General features: G+C 45.3%; 1 protein-coding gene across 6 annotated transcripts in view; it reads right to left on the reverse strand.

The window, feature by feature from the left end:
- Window positions 1–22,178, reverse strand: part of ATRN (attractin) — a 174,254-nt gene that overhangs the window by 38,159 nt on the left and 113,917 nt on the right. For all 6 annotated transcript variants that reach the window (XM_083520445.1, XM_083520443.1, XM_083520441.1 and 3 more), the window contains 2 exons: window positions 7,275–7,336; window positions 1,467–1,545 (listed from right to left, as the gene is read on the reverse strand). In XM_083520445.1, the coding sequence (XP_083376571.1) occupies window positions 1,467–1,545; window positions 7,275–7,336 (141 nt within the window). The remainder of the gene's footprint in view (window positions 1–1,466; window positions 1,546–7,274; window positions 7,337–22,178) is intronic.

A 22,178-nucleotide genomic window follows, 5' to 3' on the forward strand; every position in this document is an offset into this window, starting at 1 on the left:
TGTTAGATGGACTAGATAGGGAAAGGTAGTCAAAGATCAGGAAATAATAGTTTGCCCAATAAGGTCTACGCGTGAAGCCTTTTCAAACTACTTACAGAAAAGAAAATGACCTCTCTTGGGCCTATAACAATTATTATCGCTTGCCTCACTGCTGAAATACCATTATTAACTTTCTTTACGAGAAACCACTACTCCTCTTGCCTCTTATTTGAATCTCTTGGTGGCACTCAGCTAATTTTTACTTACAGCAGACCCACTGAAATAAATGGGCCTAACTAAGACATGTTCATCAATTTCAGTGGGTCTGCTGAATAAACTTACCCTGAAGTCTTCTGGCATGAACAGAGCCCTGGGAAGGGCAGGGCTCCGTCTTACTTTCTGAGGGACCTCAGGGAAAGCAAGGATCTGTAGTTTTAGTATTTCTAAATATTAGCACATCATAAAAGATCGGGGTGGTGAAGAATGACAAGGCGCAAAGCACCATCAAGAACAAAGCAAATAACAACAGAAGAGACGGGCTGTCACATTGAGAAGAAGAAGAAGGAAAAGTGTTCAAGAGACATTTGAAAGTCAAAAGCGAGGGTGCCTACTAAATATCTATTGGACATGTATTTCACAGCAGGACCTAACCTCCAGTTGAGGCCAATGAGGGTTCTGTAACATGTGGAACATCTGTTCTCCTCCAAATGATTTCAGGGATTAATATGGGATTATAAGGTCTCAGGTAAGGGTTCAGGTGGTCCGTAAAAGTATACTGGGTCCAAGTTGTTCAGGGCTATGTATATCAGTGCAATAACCTTCAACCAGGCCCGTTAGCATATGAGCAGCGAGCGCAGATGTTTTAGCAAGTTGCTGAACCTCTGCTCCCATCAGTAGTCTAGCCATTGCAATCCGCACCAGCTGGGGCTTCCAGGTGAGGTGCAAGGGCAGCTTGCCACAGAGTGTGGTGCATTAATGCTGGCTTGGGGAAGCAGAGAGGGGAGCCATGCTGCTTCCTGGCTGCCCCCAAATCCTGCACACAGAATCATAGAATTGGAAGGGACCCCAAGGGTCATCTAGTCCAACCCCCTGCAATGCAAGATGAAACAATGCAGGAGGAAACAAGATGAAACAATATCTGGTCTCTTCCACACACCCCACATGGTGCCAGGGAACTAGGAGGAAGAGGAGAAGGGCCAGACCCTCTTTTTCTTTTTAACATTTGCAGCAGGGCTTTTGCAAAAGCATTGTGTGTCTCACGCCATTTCTGCCTTCCATCGAGCTAACTCAAAAGGAGACAGATGCCTCTCTGCCACCTTCTACAGAACATAGGGAATTTCAAGAGGGCTTCCAGAGCCCTCGGTCAGTAAGCAAGGCTTCTGGCTCAGTTGTGTACTTGGCACCTCTTAGGAGAACAAATGCAAGAAGCAGACATAAAAGCTCACAGGTCGTAGCAAGAAGGCAGTGATTCTGTCATTTTGACCCACCTCTCTCCGCCGCGACGCCCAGCAGCTCTGCTTAATCTTCCAAACCACAGCGGCCACAAGGAGCAGAGACAAGAAACAGCTGAAATGGAGGAAACAGGAAAAACAACAACAACACTTATTTCCTTTCGATTTGAGATGCAGGAGAATTCGACAGCTAGACCAACAAAAATAGCATTGCACTCTCGTGAACTTCTGTCAACAGATACTAATGGCACATAAAGTGCTTGGCAACATTAAGATTCATGTCTCTGTCTTGTAAGGTGGTGCGCAGCAGGCATTTGGGCGGGGGGGGGGGGAGAGAAGCAAGATGTGCCGCTGCGAAGGGTGAATGACAAAGCCAGAATGAGACCATATCACCTGCCTTCACACTTGAGAACGTCAACATAATTCAATCAAGTTATCACTCAACGGTGATGACAGAAGGCCCTGCTAATGCAAATCTCACTGTGACCCAGCAAGGGAAACGGAACGGCAATGTGTGAAAACATGCAAAAGGGATTTTAAATAAGGAATGTTTGTTCTGTTTCCTTTCTAATCGCAGGTAACGTCTTATTTATAAGACCAAGTGAACTAGAAAATGAACCCTGTTCATATTGATTTATTCACTGGCTGAGATTTATAGGCCTACTCTCTCCCTAAGGCACAGAGTAGATTCTAGCCAAATGTTATCATTAATCCTCATAAAAACAAGAAAGGGAGGTCACCGTTATCCCATTTTTCAGATGGGAAAGTGAGGCTGAATGATGTACCGAAAGCCAGCTAATGATTCCATAGCTGAATTGGGATTTGAACCCAAGCCAAATCTAACACTCTACCCATGGGGCTCTCCAGTTTCACAATCGTTTTGTAAGAGTACTCAATTATTTTTCTACATCTGTTATGACAAAGGAAAAGGGTGATCTAATAGCTTTCATATGTCATTACTTTTATCCAGATCTTTCTGTAATTGTTTTTGATCCAATTAATTATAGCAACTTGCCAACCCAGAGCCAGCAAACATTCTTCCCCCATTATCTCAATAACCTTCAAAGCAGCATGCCCTACAGTTAGATAGGTGGCTGCTACTTGCTCCAGTTTACAACCTGGAACAAAGGCAGAAAATTACTTGCCCAAATATTATCTGATGATTTACCAAAGCAAATGCCAAGTCCATTAATAAACTATCCTTTAAAATCTTCCTATTTCACAGACACGATCTATTCAGCAGACAGAAAATACAAAGAGAGACCTGCAGCGGTTGTATGCAAGTTATTTAATACTCCTCCCCACCTAGCCTTGATGGTTGGGGCATATTTGTCCAAAAGCAAGTTCTTTTGCAAGGTGAATTCTTGTCCGATCAAAAAGAAAATATCAAAAAATAAAATGTAGACCAAAACTAGAGAATGGAATTCTGCTATGCAACATCCCGGCCCATCAAAGTCTCCTGAACAAAGAACCAACTTTGTTTCTCTCCCTAAAACAAAACCCTACGGTGTCTCTGCTCATGTCCTCAGTCCCAATCCCTTTTCACCATTTCTAAATTCAGAGGCAGAAGTTGGGAGCAGAAAGGACTTCTGCAGCCACACCAGCTGCTCTTGGAGGCTTACAGGAGCTCACACTCCTCGCTAGACAGACCGTAACCCACATCAGATATTTGTCCAATGGCTGAGGCCGTCCCGTCTGTGCGAAAAATTCAGCAGCCTCTTAACACTTCAGCCAAACCCTGCTGAGTTTAACAAGAGCCTGTCAAAAGACTTCGCTGAAGTGTCACCCTCCTCTTAACTCTTTTGCTACAACTATCTTCTTTGCCTTTTTTAAAAAAAATCCATTTGGGAAGGTATCAGTGGAATATACTGAGCAGCTTTCTTCTTCAACGCTTCCAAAAAGAACCCTTTACATCTTTGTCACAAGGAGGCAGCAGATCCCCGTAAGTGCTGAAAAGCTCACACAGTGGGGCTCATTTTTTATCGCAGGAGGTCAGTCGCCGGCACTTCCAAAAGCATCAGAACTGCAGAGTTCACTTCAGAGTCAGAGCTCTGAACCCCAGATGGTCGGGTCATATTTAAAGGTGACATTTCTGACACATAAATGGCACTCAGAAGTTCCACCACGCTTGGGCAACCAGCAACTGGAACCGGCATGCGGCTATGCAGAACATCAGGCAAGGCAAATGCAAATAAGGTCCTCTCTTAGTTCTCAATGGCTTGTATGGGAAGAAGTGACTGGTCTGCAATCCAGGGCAACTGAAAGGAGGAAATCCTTGCCCTTCACTTTAAAAGAGTAGCAAGAAATAAAGGTTCGGTGGACACCACAATGCTGCCAAATTGTATCCTATTACTTCTGCAAATAACAGAAATAGGAAGGTGACTTTTATTATTATTATTATTTATTGAATTTATATACTGCCCTATTCCCGGAGGTCTCAGGGTGGTTCACAGAAAAGGCCTACATAAAAACCACAATATATATAATAAAAATAACAGCAATAACCCAATAATACCCCCCCAAAAAAGCCACATTTTAAAAGGGTATGGGATGTTGATCAGGTCAACCAAGGGCCTAGTTAAAAAGGAACATTTTTGCCTTGCGCCTAAGGTGTATAATGAAGGTGCCACGCGAACTTCCTCCCTGGGGAGAGCATTCCACAGACGGGGAGCCACTGCAGAGAAGGCCCTGTTCTCGTGTTGCCACCCTCCGGCCTTCTCGAGAAGGAGGCACACATCAGAAGATGATCTCAGGTTCTTGGTAGGTTCATATGGAACGAGGCGGTCCTTGAGGTATTGCAGTCCTGAGCCATTTAAGGCTTTATAGGTCAAAACCAGCACTTTGAATTGGGCCCATAAACTAATTGGTAGCCAGTGCAGTTGGGCCAGGATCGGTGTAATACGCTCAAACTGTCTTTCTCCGGTGAGCAACCTGGCCGCTTAGGGGAAATCAGGTCAATAGCCCGAGTCATTTGGGTGTTCCAGAGGTCAGCTAGGGCTTCAACAGGGGCACTAGTCATATCAGCCGGAAAACCCCTAGAGGCATTTGGAATCCCACTGGATCCATCAGCCTCCGAGGGCGGACCTTCCTCATAAGTCCCCCGCTTCTGTGGAGAGGAAAAGGTGCTGACAGCCTAAATCTCAACAGGAGTGATCTAACCATGGCAAGGGACTGATGTGTGGCCTGCCATGTACGTTGGGATGGTGACATGTTGGGACAGCTACATGGTTGTCATGGTGGCCATGAAGTCCTGAGCCGTCCCAGAGCCAGCTGCCTGGGCATGGACATTGAAGTCTTCCAGAACCAGCAGTCTGGGAGTCTTCAGCACCACCTCTGAGACCAGCTCTGTCCGCTCAGGCAGGGAGACTGCTGGGCAGCAAGGTGGGCAGTAAACCAGCAGAACCCCTAATCTGTCCTGATTGCCAAGAACACACACTCTAGACCCCCCACCCCCATGGACAGAGAGCCTGGAGATAGAGAGCAAATCTCTATAGACTACAACAACTCTCCCTCCCCGACCCTCAAGTCTGGCCTGATGCTGCACTGAGTACCCAGGTGGGCACAGCTGGGTGAGACCAACTCCACCTTGTTCACCCACCCAGGTTTCCGTGATACATGCCAGGTCAGCCTCCTCATCCATAATCAGGTCATGGCTGAGGGAGATTTTATTCTGGGCCGACCTGGCATTCAACGGCAGCAGTCGCAGACCCAAGGGCTAGCTGATATAACTGCCTGTGCCTTGTGCCCCTTGCCTGGCCCGCCATATCTCCCCCTACCTAGAACCATTGTAATTGAGCCTCCCCCTGCTCTGCTCTCCTCCGCTCCTCTCCTCTCCTCTCCTCCTGGGCACATGCCACCAAATGCCCTCACGGCCCAGTTAAAAACAGCTGAAACACTAAACAAAAGAATTTAAAAGGATATAAAAACCATTTAAAAGAAGCCCTCTCTGCTGAGCATCAGTCCTTATAAAACCTGTCAGGCCCCGCCCTGGGCCAGGTGGAGAGAGGCAGGAACAGGGCCCTCAGGCTCTCAGCAAGATGGTCCTTAAATCAAGTCACATCACAGATTCACCTAGGGCAAAGGTAAAGGTAAAAGGGACCCATGACCATTAGGTCCAGTCGTGGATGACTCTGGGGTTGCGGCGCTCATCTCGCTTTATTGGCCAAGGGAGCTGGCGTACAGCTTCCGGGTCATGTGGCCAGCATGACTAAGCTGCTTCTGGCAAACCAGAGCAGCGCACGGAAACGCCATTTACCTACCCGCCGGAGTGGTACCTATTTATCTACTTGCACTTATGACGTCTTTCGAACTGCTAGGTTGGGAGGAGCAGGGACCGAGCAACAGGAGCTCACCCCGTCGGGGGGATTCGAACCACCGACCTTCTGATCGGCAAGTCCTAGGCTCTGTGGTTTAACCCACAGCGCCACCTGTGTCCCTTCACCTAGGGCAGTGGCTCCCAATTAGCTAAGTACTGTGGAACTCCTGTTTTTCTAAAGCCAAGCCATGGAACCCTACTTTTTTTTTAAAAAAAGATGTCTCTATGGTAGTTTTTGTTAAGAGAATGGTGCCACAGAACCCCTGGGTGGGTTATGTGGAGGGGTCCATGGACCACCAGTTGGGAACTACTGACCTAGCACAATGTACTTGGAAGTAACATTGTGGTGGGGAGGAAACTTATATAGGCCACCTGAGACTAGGTGGTGCCACCTCCATCAATGGCCGCCCCACCAGAGCATGCACTATGTGCCAACGCCAGGCAGGAACAGGCACCTGTGACGCCGCCACATCAGCATTAGCAGGGTCAAGCCGAGCAGGTGGCGTCCAACCACCCTCTGAATATATTTGCAAGGCTTCCTGTCAACATCCCTTTCGTTTGCCATCTGTTGCAGTAGCAAAGCTATAAAAAGGACTGAAGTATCAGACAATAACCTTGGGAATCAACTTTACTGCCACATGAATTCTATTTCTCCAGGAGGATACATCATCATCATCATCATCATCTCAATTTATTACTCACACTTTCCCATAGGTCCCAGGGCATGTTACAACAATTTAAAATTCGGCATTAAAAATAATTGAAACAAATCACAGTGAATGAATAGGGTAGAGCCTAAAAACATATCTCAAGTCTCCTCCTCTCATATGCTCTTCTGGGATCCCCCAAAATAGATGGGCGAATGTGTGGGGAAAGCCCCATTGCAGCAGCTGGATTTCTTCCCCTAGGTTCCGCTAGCACACTGGGTGAGTTGAATCTGGCCTCTAGTTTCTCTCATATGCTGAAGACATGCATCTGTTCCTTGCTTCCTGTACTCCCCAAGAACTCTAATAGGTTCATAGCACAGGACTTGCCCTTTGCACAAGCCATGCTGTCTGTACTTCAGCAAGGCTTGTTCTTCTATATGCTAGACTATTTTATCTTTAACAATACTTTCCACCACTTTCCCTGCTATAGACATTAAGCTAACCAACCTGTAATTTCCAGGATCCTACCCCAGTTCACGCTACCCACCTACAAGAGTGAATCCCTTTAAAAAAAACACCTCAGTTCTTACTGATAAAGGATTGTAATATGGCATAGGAACAAAAGACAAACCCTTATTCAGATAGCTCAACGGTCGGTCTTATATCACTTAGTCAAGGATGCTGTGATTACTAAAACCCAGCATGGGTTTCTCAAAAACAAGTCATGCCAGATGAATCTCATTTCTTTCTCTTTCTTTCTTTTTTTATGGAGTTACAAGCTTGGTGGATCAGGGGAATGCTGTGGACATAGTGTATCTTGACTTCAGTAAGGCTTCTGATACTAACAGTAAAATATTTTAGTTATTTAGAGTAGAAGATTACCTGAAAAAGGTGACAAAGAACTGTACCAGGTCCATAAAGTTACTGTGCTGTGAAAATGCAATCTGTAGAGAAGAAAAAGCAAATGAATTATTTGTTGTTGCATTCAGAAACTCATGTTGCAAATAAGCTATTCCGTTTCCAGGGCTAACATAATAATGAAATCCTGCTCCATTTAGATAGTGTTAACACAGCAACCTGTCACTTAAAAGTGGTGCATTGTTGACATATTTGATACCCCACCATTCTACCAGGTACCCAAGGAGGCTTACAACACACGAAACAATAAAAACATGGTGCCATATTAAAAGCACAAAGAGAACAGCAGGATAATAAACATGAATTGCTTAGAACTACAGGAACGTAATCAATACGCTACAACTTCTTTCTCTCATGCTCTATTCATGTCTGAGCACGCATTAATTTATTGGGCTAAAGCTCTGACAACCACAAAAACCTCCCTGATGCTCGGAAACCACAGTACAGAAGAAGATCGAGATGGTGTAGGGGTTAGGAAGCCATCCAAGTTAAAACAAGATGGGTTCAGGGTCTAAACTTGGGCCCTCTCAGAAGGGGGAATCCTGCAACATAAAAGACCTCCCCTTGAACCATCCTCAGCAATGACTATCAAGACAATCTCTCTTGCAGAGAAGTCAAGAGTAGAACTATGTGCTATGCCCTGCTCTTGATAATGTTTCCTGGCCAAAAACCTCAGTTATTGACTCCTCCATAGCAACTTCCTCAGTTCCAGTCTTCCCACTTTTTCCCATTACGGAAGCCTCCCTAGAGTGAACACCTCTTCAAGTAGTGCATGGCCCTTTAACTGAGAGAAAATCCCCTGGGAGGCGAGGTCTAAAACTCTTTTCAGCAGCATAGTGAGAGCTGGACCATAAAGAAGGCTGATCGCCGATGAATTGATGCTTTTGAATTATGGTGCTGGAGGAGACTCTTGAGAGTCCCATGGACTGCAAGAAGATCAAACCTCTCCATTCTGAAGGAAATCAGCCCTGAGTGCTCCCTGGAAGGACAGATCCTGAAGCTGAGGCTCCAATACTTTGGCCACCTCATGAGAAGAGAAGACTCTCTGGAAAAGACCTTGATGCTGGGAAAGATGGAGGGCACAAGAAGAAGGGGATGACGGAGGACGAGATGGTTGGATAGTGTTCTCGAAGATACCAGCATGAGTTTGACCAAACTGTGGGAGGCAGTGGAAGACAGGAGTGCCTGGCGTGCTCTGGTCCATGGGGTCACAAAGAGTCAGACACGACTAAACGACTAAACAACAACAATAAACCATCAGTAGACTGCCAGGCAGTGCTGCTGCAGCAACACGCTGAGATACCTGCTCTCAGGCTCCAGCCCTACTCCTTAGCTTTCACCTTGCCTGGAGCGGTCACAGTGTGCTGTCCCAGGTCTTGATGCTGCCGTATCACTGAGATCCTCACCACCACCTGCTAATATTTGCAAACAATCTACGACCAGGACTGCAGACATTCCCACCCATTGCTTTCCTCCCTTGCCCCTGGGCAGCGACTCCTCTGAAGACTTCAGGCACAAACAGGCTTGCACAGACCTCTGTCCATTTTACGCAAAGCAGGTGCTGCGTTTCCAAGATTACATGGCGACAGCCACCCCAGCCCAAGTTTGGCACCAATGTGAAAGCTGGCGAGCCAGACCTGGTCTTTTAAGCAGGATGTCACCACTGTGTCATTCATTCCAAGTCTCCAGGGACAGGGCCAAGAGACAGCCTCCTCCTGATTCTTAGATCCTCGTATGAAGATTAAAATATGGCAGGAAAAACTGGAGAGAATTTAAGGGAAGCATTCTTCTTATTTATTGTTTTGAAATACGAGATTACTTTTGTTTTTATAATTCAGGTCACAGAAGGCTTTTACATATTAAAGAATGTTTGTGACACTTTTAATGCAAATGATGAACCATTTTCTTGGACTTTATCATCTGAGCACGTAGCTGCCTCTGAAGACAGTTCAGAAACGTCAGCTAGTGTAGAATTCAGTGGCTGGGTTGCTCACTGGAGCAAGACAGTTTGAGCATCTTACACTGACCCTGGTCCAACTGCACTGGCTACAGATCAGTTTCCAGGCCCAATTCAAAGTGCTGGTTTTGACCTATAAAGCCTTAAAAGGTTCAGGATGGCAATAACTGAAGGACCTGGACCCTGAGATCACCTTCAGAGGCCCTTCTTCATGTGCCCCCTCCTTGAGAGGTCCAGAGGGTGGCAACACAAGTACAGGGCCTTCTCTGCAGTGGCTTTCCTGGAATGTTCTCCCCAGGGAAGTTCGCCTAGCGCCTTCATTATAAACCTTTAGGCACCAGGCAAAATGTTCCTTTTTAACCACACCTTTGGCTGATTTGATTGACATCCTATGCCCTTTTAAAATGTGGGTGGTTTTTTGGGGGGGCGGGTTATTGGATTGTTGTTTTTATTTTGATTATGTATTTTGTGGTTTTATATTTTGATTTTATTCTGAGACCTCTGGGTGTAGGGCAGTATATTAATAATGATGATGATGATGATGATGATGTTTTAATAAATTTTATCTACTTGTCCTCCTTTTCTATCTCTCAGAGTGTCCATTAGCTTTACAATACACACCAAATCACAAACCCTGAATAGCCATGCTATGGATGGCAGAACTCCCTCCCCATTTATAAAACTTACTGCTATCATAGCAATTGTTAAAAGATACATTAATATTTCAAGATAAGATAGCTGTCTTTTTTTAAACAACAAAAACAGAACAATGGATGTAGTATGAATGCAGAACTGCACACACAAGTCAAAATTGATTTCCAATGTTTTCTCTCTCTCTCTCGGGACATTATCCATAAATGTGGAACTGAACTGCTTCAATGTCACCACATCTCCAACAGATGTTATTCGCTGTAGTACAAATTCTGCCCAGCCTAGACAGCATGTATTCCTGCTTCAGATCAAATGGGCATGTTCTGACAGATATCCATTTTCAAGAACTCACATTTGCCTGAACTTGGGGTCCCGCAAGCAGCTTGAAACGATGGAATCAAGTGCGAGTTAATATACTACCAAGTAGAACTGAGAAGACCGACACACTTAGCAGTAAAAGAGGAACTGCACTCATTCCTTCTGCAACAGTCTTGTTTTGAGTGGACCAGAAGTTGATTTACAGTTAGAGAAAGCAGCAACCTAACCCACCAACATCATGGAAGCTAATTCTGCAAGTTATTAGGCCAGTAAGCACTGTGTATTTCATTTCAACAAATTAGAGACCAAATCAGCTATTTTGGATCCAGCGGCGCAAAAAGGAAAAGAAAAGGGGGAAAAAAGCTTCCAGGATTTTCTGGCTCCTATTTCAGAAAAAAAATGGAATGCCAAAACAAATTAAAATACCACAGAAAAGCACACAGAGACCCACAAGGTTGAAAAGTACCCAGACTTTCCAGACAGATAAAACAAACAGAAAAATACATCCTGCATGCTTTGTATGAAATCCATCTGTTTTCTTTCCTGCCACCTGTATTTCCTGAGTTCTAATGTTCAGAAGTATGAAGTCAAACAAACCTCAGAGCTGTGTTTGAATACAAAGCTGCTGCTCAACTTTCTATTGAAAAACAAATTGCCTAGGTATTTCCCAAGCCATGCCAAAAGTTGTCAAGATCATTCATTTTGGTTTTTGACAGTGCATTGTAAAAGGGTAAATTTTAATAGTGCCCTTCACCTCAGGGCGGTTCAGCAGCAGCTAGAGACTTAGATTTCCACTTATATTATTTTTTTAAAGAAATCAGGTCTTCTTGGTTGAATTTTTGAGGCTGAGAAAAGGCAAGGGTGAACCACTAACCTGTAAGAAGAAACAAATCAAGAACCATTCTGCCTGCTGAATATCTCTTCCCAAATCAATAAATGTAAATTCTTTGATACTTTGCGGGGGGGGTAGCCAAAAAGGGTTCCGGTTATTACACTTTTATTAAATTACAGGGGATTGAATTGCTCCACAGAAGTCCTCCAAACAATGATTACACTGGGGACAAACTTTGAAGAACTTTGACTAAGTCCAGCAACAATCCTTACTGTATCTTTTGAGAGCCTTGTAGTGTTATACAGTGGTGCCCCGCAAGACGAATGCCTTGCAAGACGGAAAACTCGCTAGACAAAAGAGTTTTCCGTTTTGGAGGTGCTTCGCTAGACAAATTTCCTATGGGCTTGCTTCGCAAGACGACAATGCCTTGCGAGTTCCTGCGGGGTTTTTTTCCTCCCCCCTTTTTCTAAGCCGCTAAGCCGCTTATCAGTTGATCCGATCAGCAGATAAGCCGCTAAAAGCCGCTAATAGCGCTAATAGCGCTAATCTGTCAATGGGCTTGCTTCGCAAGACGAAAAAACCGCTAGACGAAGAGAATCACAGAACGGATTCTTTTCGTCTTGCGAGGCACCACTGTATTTTCTTGGTTCTGGACAAGAGGATAGATCACAATTCCTCAGAGCCCAGGGCCCAAGAATGACCTCCATAACAGCTATTGGCTTTCACCCTGAGATTCTAAGTGTGAACACATCATAGATGAGGGTCTGAACAGGAGTTGAAGGTTAGAACTAGGGGATGATGCACTCCGGGACAAAATGATAGTTTCCACATGAGAAAAATCTATCATGTGCAAGACTACCCAAATGCTAGGATTCTACAGGAGGAGAACAGGATACGGAAAACAGGGCATAGTTCAGCTTCTTGAGAAGATCGGATTCCTTTAAAGAAAAAAAGCAAACCAACAAGTTTATATCCCTTTTCATGATGTAGCACTGACTGAATAAGTGTGGGCAAATTTCAGACATCGGTGGTGAGGGATGGCTGAATGCAGACTTCAGTGCTCAGAGGTGGAGTTGACCCTCCCATTGCTACAAAACCAGAATTTGGGGTGGAGGAGTAAGAAAATGGTGTCTTTTTCTTTGCAATCTGTATTTTTGAAGTTGACAGAATTTGGATTCCCTGTGTATATACAATCCTGGCTACGCATTGAGGGATGAAAGGCAGAGATAGGGCAAAGAACATGAGAATAAATACTGGTTTTACACTGTCCATATTGTTACAATCTCTGCTGAACGGTGGCAAGAGATTCCAGGGTCTTGGCACTTAACCAGGGTTGCATTTCCACTGAGACACCAAGACACAGCACAAAATGACACCTTCAGGAAATATGGTTTATTCACACATATTTACACCTGAGTTTTATGGGGAGAGAGTGCACAGCACGTATATCGCCCTTCCCAGCATTACAGCTTGGGATTCAGGGGCACTCTAAATGCCATCCCCATGTCTCTTTGCAACTGCACGCTCCAGACAATCATCATGGCTGCTTCCCATCAGTCCCAGCATGGAGTTCCTCCCCCATGGCTTCTTCCCAGAAAGCCCTGCTCCCTAAACTTCTGTCGTAAAAGGGCACCCTCTGTTTCTGCTGTGACATCACACCCCTGCCTTTACCCTGGCAACCTCCCTCTGTGCCTGGCAAGGTCTTGTTCCTGGTTGATGACTTCCATTGAGGGGTAATGGGTAGCCATCACAACCACTGTTTCTTCAATGACCCGCCATCGCCATAATAATAATAATAATTTATTATTTATACCCCGCCCATCTGGCTGGGTTTCCCCAGCCACTCTGGGCGGCTTCCAAAAGAATATTAAAATACTATGATACATCAAACATTAAAAGCTTCCCTAAACAGGGCTGCCTTCAGATGTCTTCTAAAAGTCTGGTAGTTGTTGTTCTCTTTGACATCTGGTGGGAGGGCGTTCCACAGGGAGGGCGCCACTACCGAGAAGGCCCTCTGCCTGGTTCCCTGTCTGCCTGGTTCCCTGGCTGGCCTCATGAAGAAGAAGTTGTTGTTGTTGTTGTTTAGTCGTTTAGTTGTGTCCGACTCTTCGTGACCCCATGGACCAGAGCATACCAGCCACTCCTGTCTTCCACTGCCTCCCGCAGCTTGGTCAAACTCATGTTGGTAGCTTCGAGAACACTGTCCCACTATCTCGTCCTCTGTCGTCCCCTTCTCCTTGTGCCCTCCATCTTTCCCAACATCAGGGTCTTTTCCAGCGAGTCTTCTCCTCTCATGAGGTAGCCAAAATATTGGAGCCTTAGCTTCAGGATCTGTCCTTCCAGTGAGCACTCAGGGCTGATTTCCTTCAGAATGGAGAGGTTTGATCTTCTTGCAGTCCATGGGACTCTCAAGAGTCTCCTCCAGAACCATAATTCAAAATCGTCAATTCTTCAGCGATCAGAAGTTAGGTGATGTTATTTCCCAGTCCTTGAGAAATTCAGGAATTTATGAGTCTGCTCAAATTCTGACCCTTCACTGAATGTAGAGATCTGCCCCACCCCAGCCCCTCATAACAAGGGGACCACCTGACCCTTAAATCAGAAAGAATATTCCATGGTGCAATATGCACTGGAATTTTCTTGCACTTCTTTTGCCAGAACCTTTGCTATACAATGAAATGACCTGAAAGAGATTTCACACATACATACACACACCGGCTGCTGCCAGGGGGGAGATATTGGCCTCTGGAATGCCCCCCTTAGCTGCATTCAGAGAAAACCCAGGAAAAGTCTTGATTGGTCCTTGTTGCTGGTGCAGAAGAGATGTTTTTGAAAAGGAGCCATTCCTTCTTTGCTTAGCCATTTCATTTCTCCTTTAGTTGAAGCAGAATGTGTTCTGGATTACTTAAACCACAACAGCTATTAGGGAAAGCTCTTCACAGCTTAAGTAGTCAGACTCGCTGCAGTAGGTAGGTAGAATTCACATGGAACAAAATTGGCGGCGGGGGGGGGGGAGTCTTAATTTAAAAAGTATATATGACTCACTGTTTCCACAGGCAGAGTTTAAGGATTGGAGTTCAAGCAAGGAGACTTCCTGACAAACCTTTAAAACAACAACCCTCCTCTTGGATCTCACATGTGTTTGTTCAACGAAGCTGGTTTGAATTATCTGCCGTTTGGCAGCAGAGATGTTAGAATCGGGCTAGGATGCTTGCCTGCATGGTTTCTGTTACCCTTTTTTTTTTTGCGAAAGTAATAGGATAATTTATTTCATTTAACACATGTCTGCGCATTTAACACACTCGGGGACATCCAGTGAAGCTGAACACTGGGAGACTCAGAAGAGACAGAAGAAACTACTTTTTCACATGGTGCAACCATGGAATTTGCTTCCCCAAGAGACAGTATTGGGTGGGACATATTCCTGGAGAAGAACTATCAATGACCACCTCCACTATCAGACTCTTAATCTTAGTGTCATGGGTTCAAGTCCCATGCTGGGCCAAACAATTTCTGCATTGCAGGGGGTTAGACTAGATGACCCTTGGGTCCCTTCTATGATTCTATGACTAGATGAGCCTCTGGCCTGATCCAGCAGAGCTCTTGTGATGTCCGTACGCATCATTTTTGTTCTTTCTCTCTGCCCCCCACCTCCCTCAAGAAAAGCAGCTCATGATAAATTGTGTATCAACATAGCTTACCGTTTCAATACAATCTCATGCACTACTTGGAGGACAAGACTGAAACCTTGTGGTAGGAAATAGGCCAACGTCCCTAGACAAAGTATTCCACGGGGCCATCATGGAAAAAGCCCTGCTCCCCATCACATGGAACAAAGCTTTTTCTGAAGGCTTTTAAAGCTATGGAGGCTCAGTTGGCAAGAGGCAATCCCCAAGCAGGCCAGAGACAGTGCCCTGTATATTGGTTTAGAGATGCTTGAGCAGTTTGGTTTCTCCAAATTCTGATGCAAATGGACGTGATCAGCATCTCCCAAACTAATGTACAGATCGTAGTGTGATTTCCTCTTTGAGTTTTCCACTTCTCAAAATCTTGTGGCACACTCAGCGGCTCACGTAAGTTAGCAAATGTGTATTTTAAAATGAAATGCATTTGGAAATGCAAACACAGAGATAAAATATGCATATTATCACCTCACCCCTTATATAACCAAGCTGATCACTGGTCCTTGGCTTGGCAGAAACCCTCTTAGCAGGAGAACCACCTGCCATTTGGAATTCTCTCCCATTAAGTATCAGCCAGGAGCCACCTCTGTTATCTTTTTGGCACCCACTAAAAACCTTCCCATTCCAGCAAGCTTTTTAAGTAGAAACCTTTCCCAGTCTGCATCTGCACTGGGATTGTTTTTAAGAGGCTGTTGTTTTGTTGTTTACCGCCCTGGGCTCCTTTGGGAAGAACAGTGGGATACAAACTAAATTACTTTAAAAAAATATGAATAATAATATCTAGATGCATATTTTGAGATAAAATACATATTTAAATACAGAGTGTGACATTTGGTGCAGATTCCTCCCCCCACCCTTTTTACGGAAACACTGCAGATTAATGCAGAAATGGGACAAAAGACTTATGAGTGAGAGACTGATCCATCCATCCCTAGCATTAGCCCCAGAAGCTAATTGGCAAGAAGCATTAATACAAGGCAAACTACAGGAGATGAAGTTCAACAGAAAAACCAGCAGCATACAATTTGCCTTTTCTGGCACAGCGCAGATGAAATCCATGCCACGGGAGGAAAGCGCGTATTTATTTCTGAAGCAGCATGAAGTACAGTACTGTTTCCTGGATGCTGCAGGATCTGCTCCCGTTAGCAACTAGAAATTATTCTGCATTTTAAAAGGTGGGCTCCCATTAGCAGCAAAATTAATTGCATTTCTTTGTTTTAGACTCATTTTGCTTTAACAATACTAGACTGGTGACTGGGGGCGGTCGCTGAGACCATATAACACCGGTCTTGAAAGACCTACATTGGCTCCCAGTACGTTTCCGAGCACAATTGAAAGTGTTGGTGCTGACTAATTTAAAGCCCTAAACGGCCTCGGTCCTATATACCTGAAGGAGCGTCTCCACCCCCATCATTCTGCCCGGACGCTGAGGTCCAGCGCCGAGGGCCTTCTGGCGGTTCCCTCATTGCGAGAAGCAAAGCTACAGGGAACCAGGCAGAGGGCCTTCTCGGTAGTGGCGCCCGCCCTGTGGAATGCCCTTCCAGCAGATGTCAAAGCGATAAACAACTACCTGACATTCAGAAGACATCTTAAGGCAGCCCTGTTCAGGGAAGTTTTTAACGTGTGATATTTTATTGTATTTTTGGTTTCTATGGAAGCCGCCCAGAGTGGCTGGGGAGGCCCAGCCAGATGGGCGGGGTATAAATAATAAATTATTATTATTATTATTATTATTATTATTATTATTATTATTATTATTGACGATTGTTCAGCTGGCACAGGAGCTCTATTAGCCGAAGCACAAGTAAAATTCAAGACTCAGGCCTCCTAGGATCTTGCAGCCTAACCATTCCAAGGTCTGCTCCCAGCGGCAGTTTATTAGGGTAGCATTTGCATGTGCCCAGAAGTAGCCTGGTGTTCGACTTTCTACAAGGAAAGATGCAACATCAATTTCCCTGGTTTGCTGGTTGACAAAGGGATGGCTGATAGCTCTGCAGTATTGTCCAAACACCATTTGGACAAAAGAAGTTGGCAAAAGAGGCTTTCTTCCCAGTGGGGCAGCATTCCCCCATAACTCCATACGTAGAAGGGGGTGGGTTGAGCCATGACTTTTCATTTTAGCGTGACAGCAAAACAAAGAGCAACATATCCTCACGGAAGTGACCGTGCAAACAGCACTCATCACTCAGTGAAACTACTGCCATGTGAACTACTATTGGCTTGGGTTTGCTCGGTTCTCGAAGTTAGAAGAAGATACTTCCTATTGGGAATGAAGCACCCAGTGAGGATGCGGGTGGCGCTGTGGTCCAAACCACTGAGCCTAGGGCTTGCCGATATAAAGGTTGGCAGTTCGAATCCCCACGACAGGGTGAGTTCCCATTGTTCAGTCCCAGCTCCTGCCCACCTAGCAGTTCTAAAGCACATCAAAGTGCAAGTAGATAAATAGGTACCGCTCCTGGTGGGAAGGTAAACGGCGTTTCCATGCGCTGCTCTGGTTTCGCCAGAAGCGGCTTAGTCATGCTGGCCACATGACCCAGAAAAACTGTCTGTGGCCAGCTCCCTTGGCCAGTAAAGCAAGATGAGCGCTGCAACCCCAAGAGTCGTCCGCAACTGGACTTAACTGTCAGGGGTCCCCTTTACCCAGTGAGGCATAAGGTATATCCCACTGGTTAAATGGGGACAGATGGACGGACGTTTCACCTTGAAACAGCCCAAATTCAAAGACAGCCTTCACAAATATAAAGGAAGTGCATGGCCTGTTTCTCCAGAAAGATTATTTCATGGTCTGATATGCATTGGAGGACTCTCAAAAGCAGATTTTCGAGGGTCTGCATGGAAAGGACAAGAAAGGAAGCTCCAATGCATGACCTCTACAGGTGTTGCGCTGCGCAAGACCTGTACTCTCATCCAGCAGAACTCTTTTTACACGCGTATTTGAGTCTCTGAAAGATGCATGTTCGAGACTTTTGTTCCTTTCCTTCCCTGGCTGCTTCTCCTTTTCGCTGCACTGGCAGAGTTGTCGGTGACCAAGCTGTGCACTTGACATCTGAATTTTGGTCCGGTGCATTGCAGCTTTACCTTTACCGCTTCTTTTAAGTATTCTGCCGCGAGCACATTCCCCAACGCTTCAATTGTTTCTCAACAAGAGAGACAGCTCTTTTCTTGGGCTGTCACACAAGCACATATTATTGGATCACTATGGATGCCGTTTCACATATCAAGGTACAGGCTAACAACTTTTTCGCCTTCTCTCCCCTCCCCACCCTGCATCCCATTGTTCCGTTTCATCCTCATTTACTGCATCCAGCAATTTGCTACCTAACTCTACTCCTAAAAATAGATTGCGGTAGATTTTCCATCATTGCAATCAGGCTACAAAATGTTTGTGCTGAACTTCTTGAGAGTTTGTCGCATAGATGCTTCAATTGATGCTGTGCGGGAACGAGCTGGGGGAAGAACGGCGGCAGTAGGAAACCTGCTTTGAAGGGCAGAAGGACACCAAGTTCCACTCAGTGGAGACCAACGGTAGGGAACCTCCAGCTCATGGGCCAAACTTGGCCGGCCAGGCCATTTTGGGGTAGCCACAACTACCAACCCTACATCTGATTCCATACACGTCATCAGAACGGGGCAGATAAGGCCGAGTGTCAGGGGACTGCCATCGGAACAGGGAAAGGAAGCAGAGAGGCAGTTGGGATACAGGGAACTTCCAAAAATCTTGAGAAGCAGTTCCTCTTCCTGTGGTGGGGAAAGCCACACCTCCAGTAGGGAAGAGGGGAAGGGACCAGAGGATGCTGCTGGGAGCCTCAGCACCGCTCCTGGCCAAGCCGGCCAGGAGGGAAGCACGTGTCTTCCATCACCCACCTTGCGCAGAGGTGTAAAACGCAAACAAGGAAGGAAAAGGCTGGGGGTGACTAAGCTCTTATGTTGGGGGAGGACCCAGAAATGACCACTCCCGGATTCTGCTAGCGTTTGAGGCAGACATGAACTGATGGTTCTGCACTGTAAATAGTTTTGCACCAAAATAAATCCTGTTAAAGAAGGTCGGAGTCCTGCCTGGTTACTCATGAGCAACCACCAGTGAACATCTGACACTGAGGTTTTGCAAGCTCCACCAGGAGCTTCAAGCATGCTCCCACCCTTGCCTTCCCTTGAGCTCAAGGAGGGGAAGAAGTTTCCATTCAATGAAGGAAGCTGCTCCTCCCTCCCAGCGCTGCTTCATTCAAGCTATTAGCTTATATTCATCTCGGAGGATTTTCTCTGTACAGAAGGAACCAGCCTATTCACTTTTTTCCTTATCCTAAAGGGCAGGAGAACAAGTTGCACATGGAGGCGTCCCAGGGCTGTTATGCGGCACCGATCCAGCTGCTGCAGGGTCACATATTATTCTCAGTCTATAAAGGAGCTGCTAAGGTCTTGTTCTAGCCTGGATATTGCCGGGGGGGGGGCGAAATGTGTGGAGCACGTGCAGAGGGTCTTTTTCCATGGTGGAACTGCAACTCCAGAATTCCCAACCGAGGTCCCTGCTCATCTGGGTCACTTTCTAGCTGTCAGTAGTAAGTGAAGACATTTATATTCTGACAGGTTCCTTGATTGATTTCCACTGTCTTTTTGATCGATGGCTCTTCGCTGCTTGCTCGGATGAGCACTTTGTTACAGGGAGGCTCCTGGTCTATAGTTGCATCATCTTACTATTGTAATACTTCGGATCTGCTGCTGCTGTTTCACAGCCAAATCTGAGATTTTGCACTTTTGGTACAGGGGATTTTGCGGAGAATGTTACAGGCCACATTAGGCAATTTTCAGGAAGGAGAGGAGAGTGTTTTAGAAACATATAAAGTGCATCAGGGATATGAACTGCTCTGAGACCTCCGGGTGTAGGGCAGTATATAAATTCAATAAATAATAATAAAATAATAGAATCGTAGAATTGGAAGGGACCCTGAGGGTCATCTAGTTCAACCCCTTGGAATGCAAGAATCTCAATTAAAGCATCCATGACAGATGGCCAAACAACCTCTGCTTAAAAACCCCCAAGGAAGGAGAGTCTACCGCCTTCTGAGTGAGTCTTTTCAGCTGTCAAACAGTTTTTACCTTCAGAAAGCTCTTCCTGTGGTTTACTAAGAATCTCCTTTCATGTAACTTGAAGACATTCGTTCAAGGCCTACTCTCCAGAGCAAGAGAAAACAAGCTTACTCTGTCTTCCATGTGAGAGCCCTTAAGATGGCTATCCTGCCTCCTCTCAGTCTCAAGGTCTCAGTCTCAGTCTCAGTCTCAAGGATGTCACATAGAGGAGGGAGAAAGGTTGTTTTCTGCTGCTCCAGAGAAGCGGACATGGAGCAATGGATCCAAACTACAAGAAAGAAGATTCCACCTAAACATTAGGAAGAACTTCCTGACAGTAAGAGCTGTTTGACAGTGGAATTTGCTGCCAAGGAGTGTGGTGGAGTCTCCTTCTTTGGAGGTCTTTAAGCAGAGGCTTGACAACCATATGTCAGGAGTGCTCTGATGGTGTTTCCTGCTTGGCAGGGGGTTGGACTCGATGGCCCTTGGGGTCTCTTCCAACTCTATGATTCTATGATTCCTCTTTTCCAGGCTAAACATGCTCAGCTCCTGCAAGCATTCCTCATAAGGCCTGGTTTCCAGACCCTTGATCATCGCACCTTACCATTTCCAGATGATATCTAACCCCTGCTCTCCCTCTCTCACACACAGTGTTGGCAGCTATCACAGGACAGAGAAAACAGATCAATACAAAAGCAACATTTTCCCAAATAACAATTTATAAGGAAGATTAAACAATTAACTTCAAAGGCAGACAAAGCCAATCATAAAAGCTTATATAGTGTTTATTGATCACTCACATTCTTATAATAATTTTTGGTTCTGAACAGGCTAATGCATCTCTTTGGAGATTTCTTCCCATATTAAAATTCACATTTCCTAATTTGTATCTCTGAACTCTTTGTGTCCTCTTCTCTTCTTAAAAATAATTCACTGATTCACATCCAGCAAAGTCTTTTAACAAAATGAACTTCAGGTGTGCATTGACTGTGTATTCCCCAAACTATGGGGTGGACCAGGAGAGGTTTTCACATGTTTGAATTTGGGATGCCCTAAATTTCAAGTTGTTCTTTGGATTTGCCTGCCCTTGGTCCAAAAAACAGTGTGGTTGGGATTTAACACTAGGCCTACTCAGAGTAGACCCACTGAAATTAATGAACATGACTAAGTTGGGTCAATTAAATTCAACAGGATTACTCTGAATAATAATTCGCTTAATTTCACCCTGAATTTTTAAAGTGACACTGCATTATTATTATTTTCTAAAAAGCAAAACCAATCTGGCAAGCTCAGTGCGAGTAGGGAGGGGTGGAGAAGTGGAGAAATCATTTGCTCCGACTGACACTGTTTCTGAACCCAAATGTTTGACACCACTTACAACACACACCAAGTCCTGAGAGCCACTCAAGTACAGTCGTACCTTGGTTGTCGACCGCCCTGGAACTCAGACGTTTTGGCTCCCAAACGCCCAAAATCCGGAAGTGATTGTTCCGGTTTGTGAACGTTCTTTTGGAACATGAACATCCGACAGGGCTTCTGATTGGCTGCAGGAGTTTCCTGCAGCCAATCAGAAGCCACGATTTGGTTTTCAAACGTTTTGGAAGTCGAACGGACTTCCGGAACGGATTCCGTTCAACTTCCACGGTAGGTATGACTGTATAAGTCCAGGATCACTGTCCCTCTGATTGGCTCCAGGAAATCTAGAAATTTCACCTCTTTGTCATGACTGGAAGACATATGTAGCCATTCTATGTAAGGGTAGTTGAAGACATTAATCACTATAACAGCTCCTCTTTCGGGTGCTTCCTTCATTTAATTCTGCATCTCAATGCCTCCCTGAACATTTTGATTGCAGGGACAATAGCACACACACCCCAGTACAAAATTACTCAATTCCCACCACCAACTGAAGCCAGGAAGTGATACAGGAGATTTGCATTTCACGAAGGAGCTTGTACTTTTTTTTAAAAAAAAGTTTTTGTCACTGTGCTGTACACATGCTACTGCTCTGGTTCCACTTCTATTGTCCATCTGGTGCTTTGAGCAGAGTTAATAGGTGTGGGTATTGTATACCCTCCAACATTTCTCCAACGAAAATAGGGACGTCCCATTCCATAATGGTAATTTTACTGTTTATACCTCACAAATCTCACTGGGTTGCCGCAGTCACTCTGGACAGCTTCCAACATATATAAAAACATAATGAAACATTAAACATTAAGAAAAAAAAACCTTGCCTATACAGGATTCACTTCAGGTAGCTCGGGGGTTGGATAACTCCATACCCTCCAACATTTTTCCAGTGAAAATAGGGACATCCTAAGGCAGGCATGCTCAAAGTCTGTTTCGGGGGCCTAATCCGG

This window comes from Podarcis liolepis, assembly GCF_965112155.1.
Source record: "Podarcis liolepis genome assembly, chromosome: 9".
Lineage (NCBI taxonomy): Eukaryota > Metazoa > Chordata > Lepidosauria > Squamata > Lacertidae > Podarcis > Podarcis liolepis.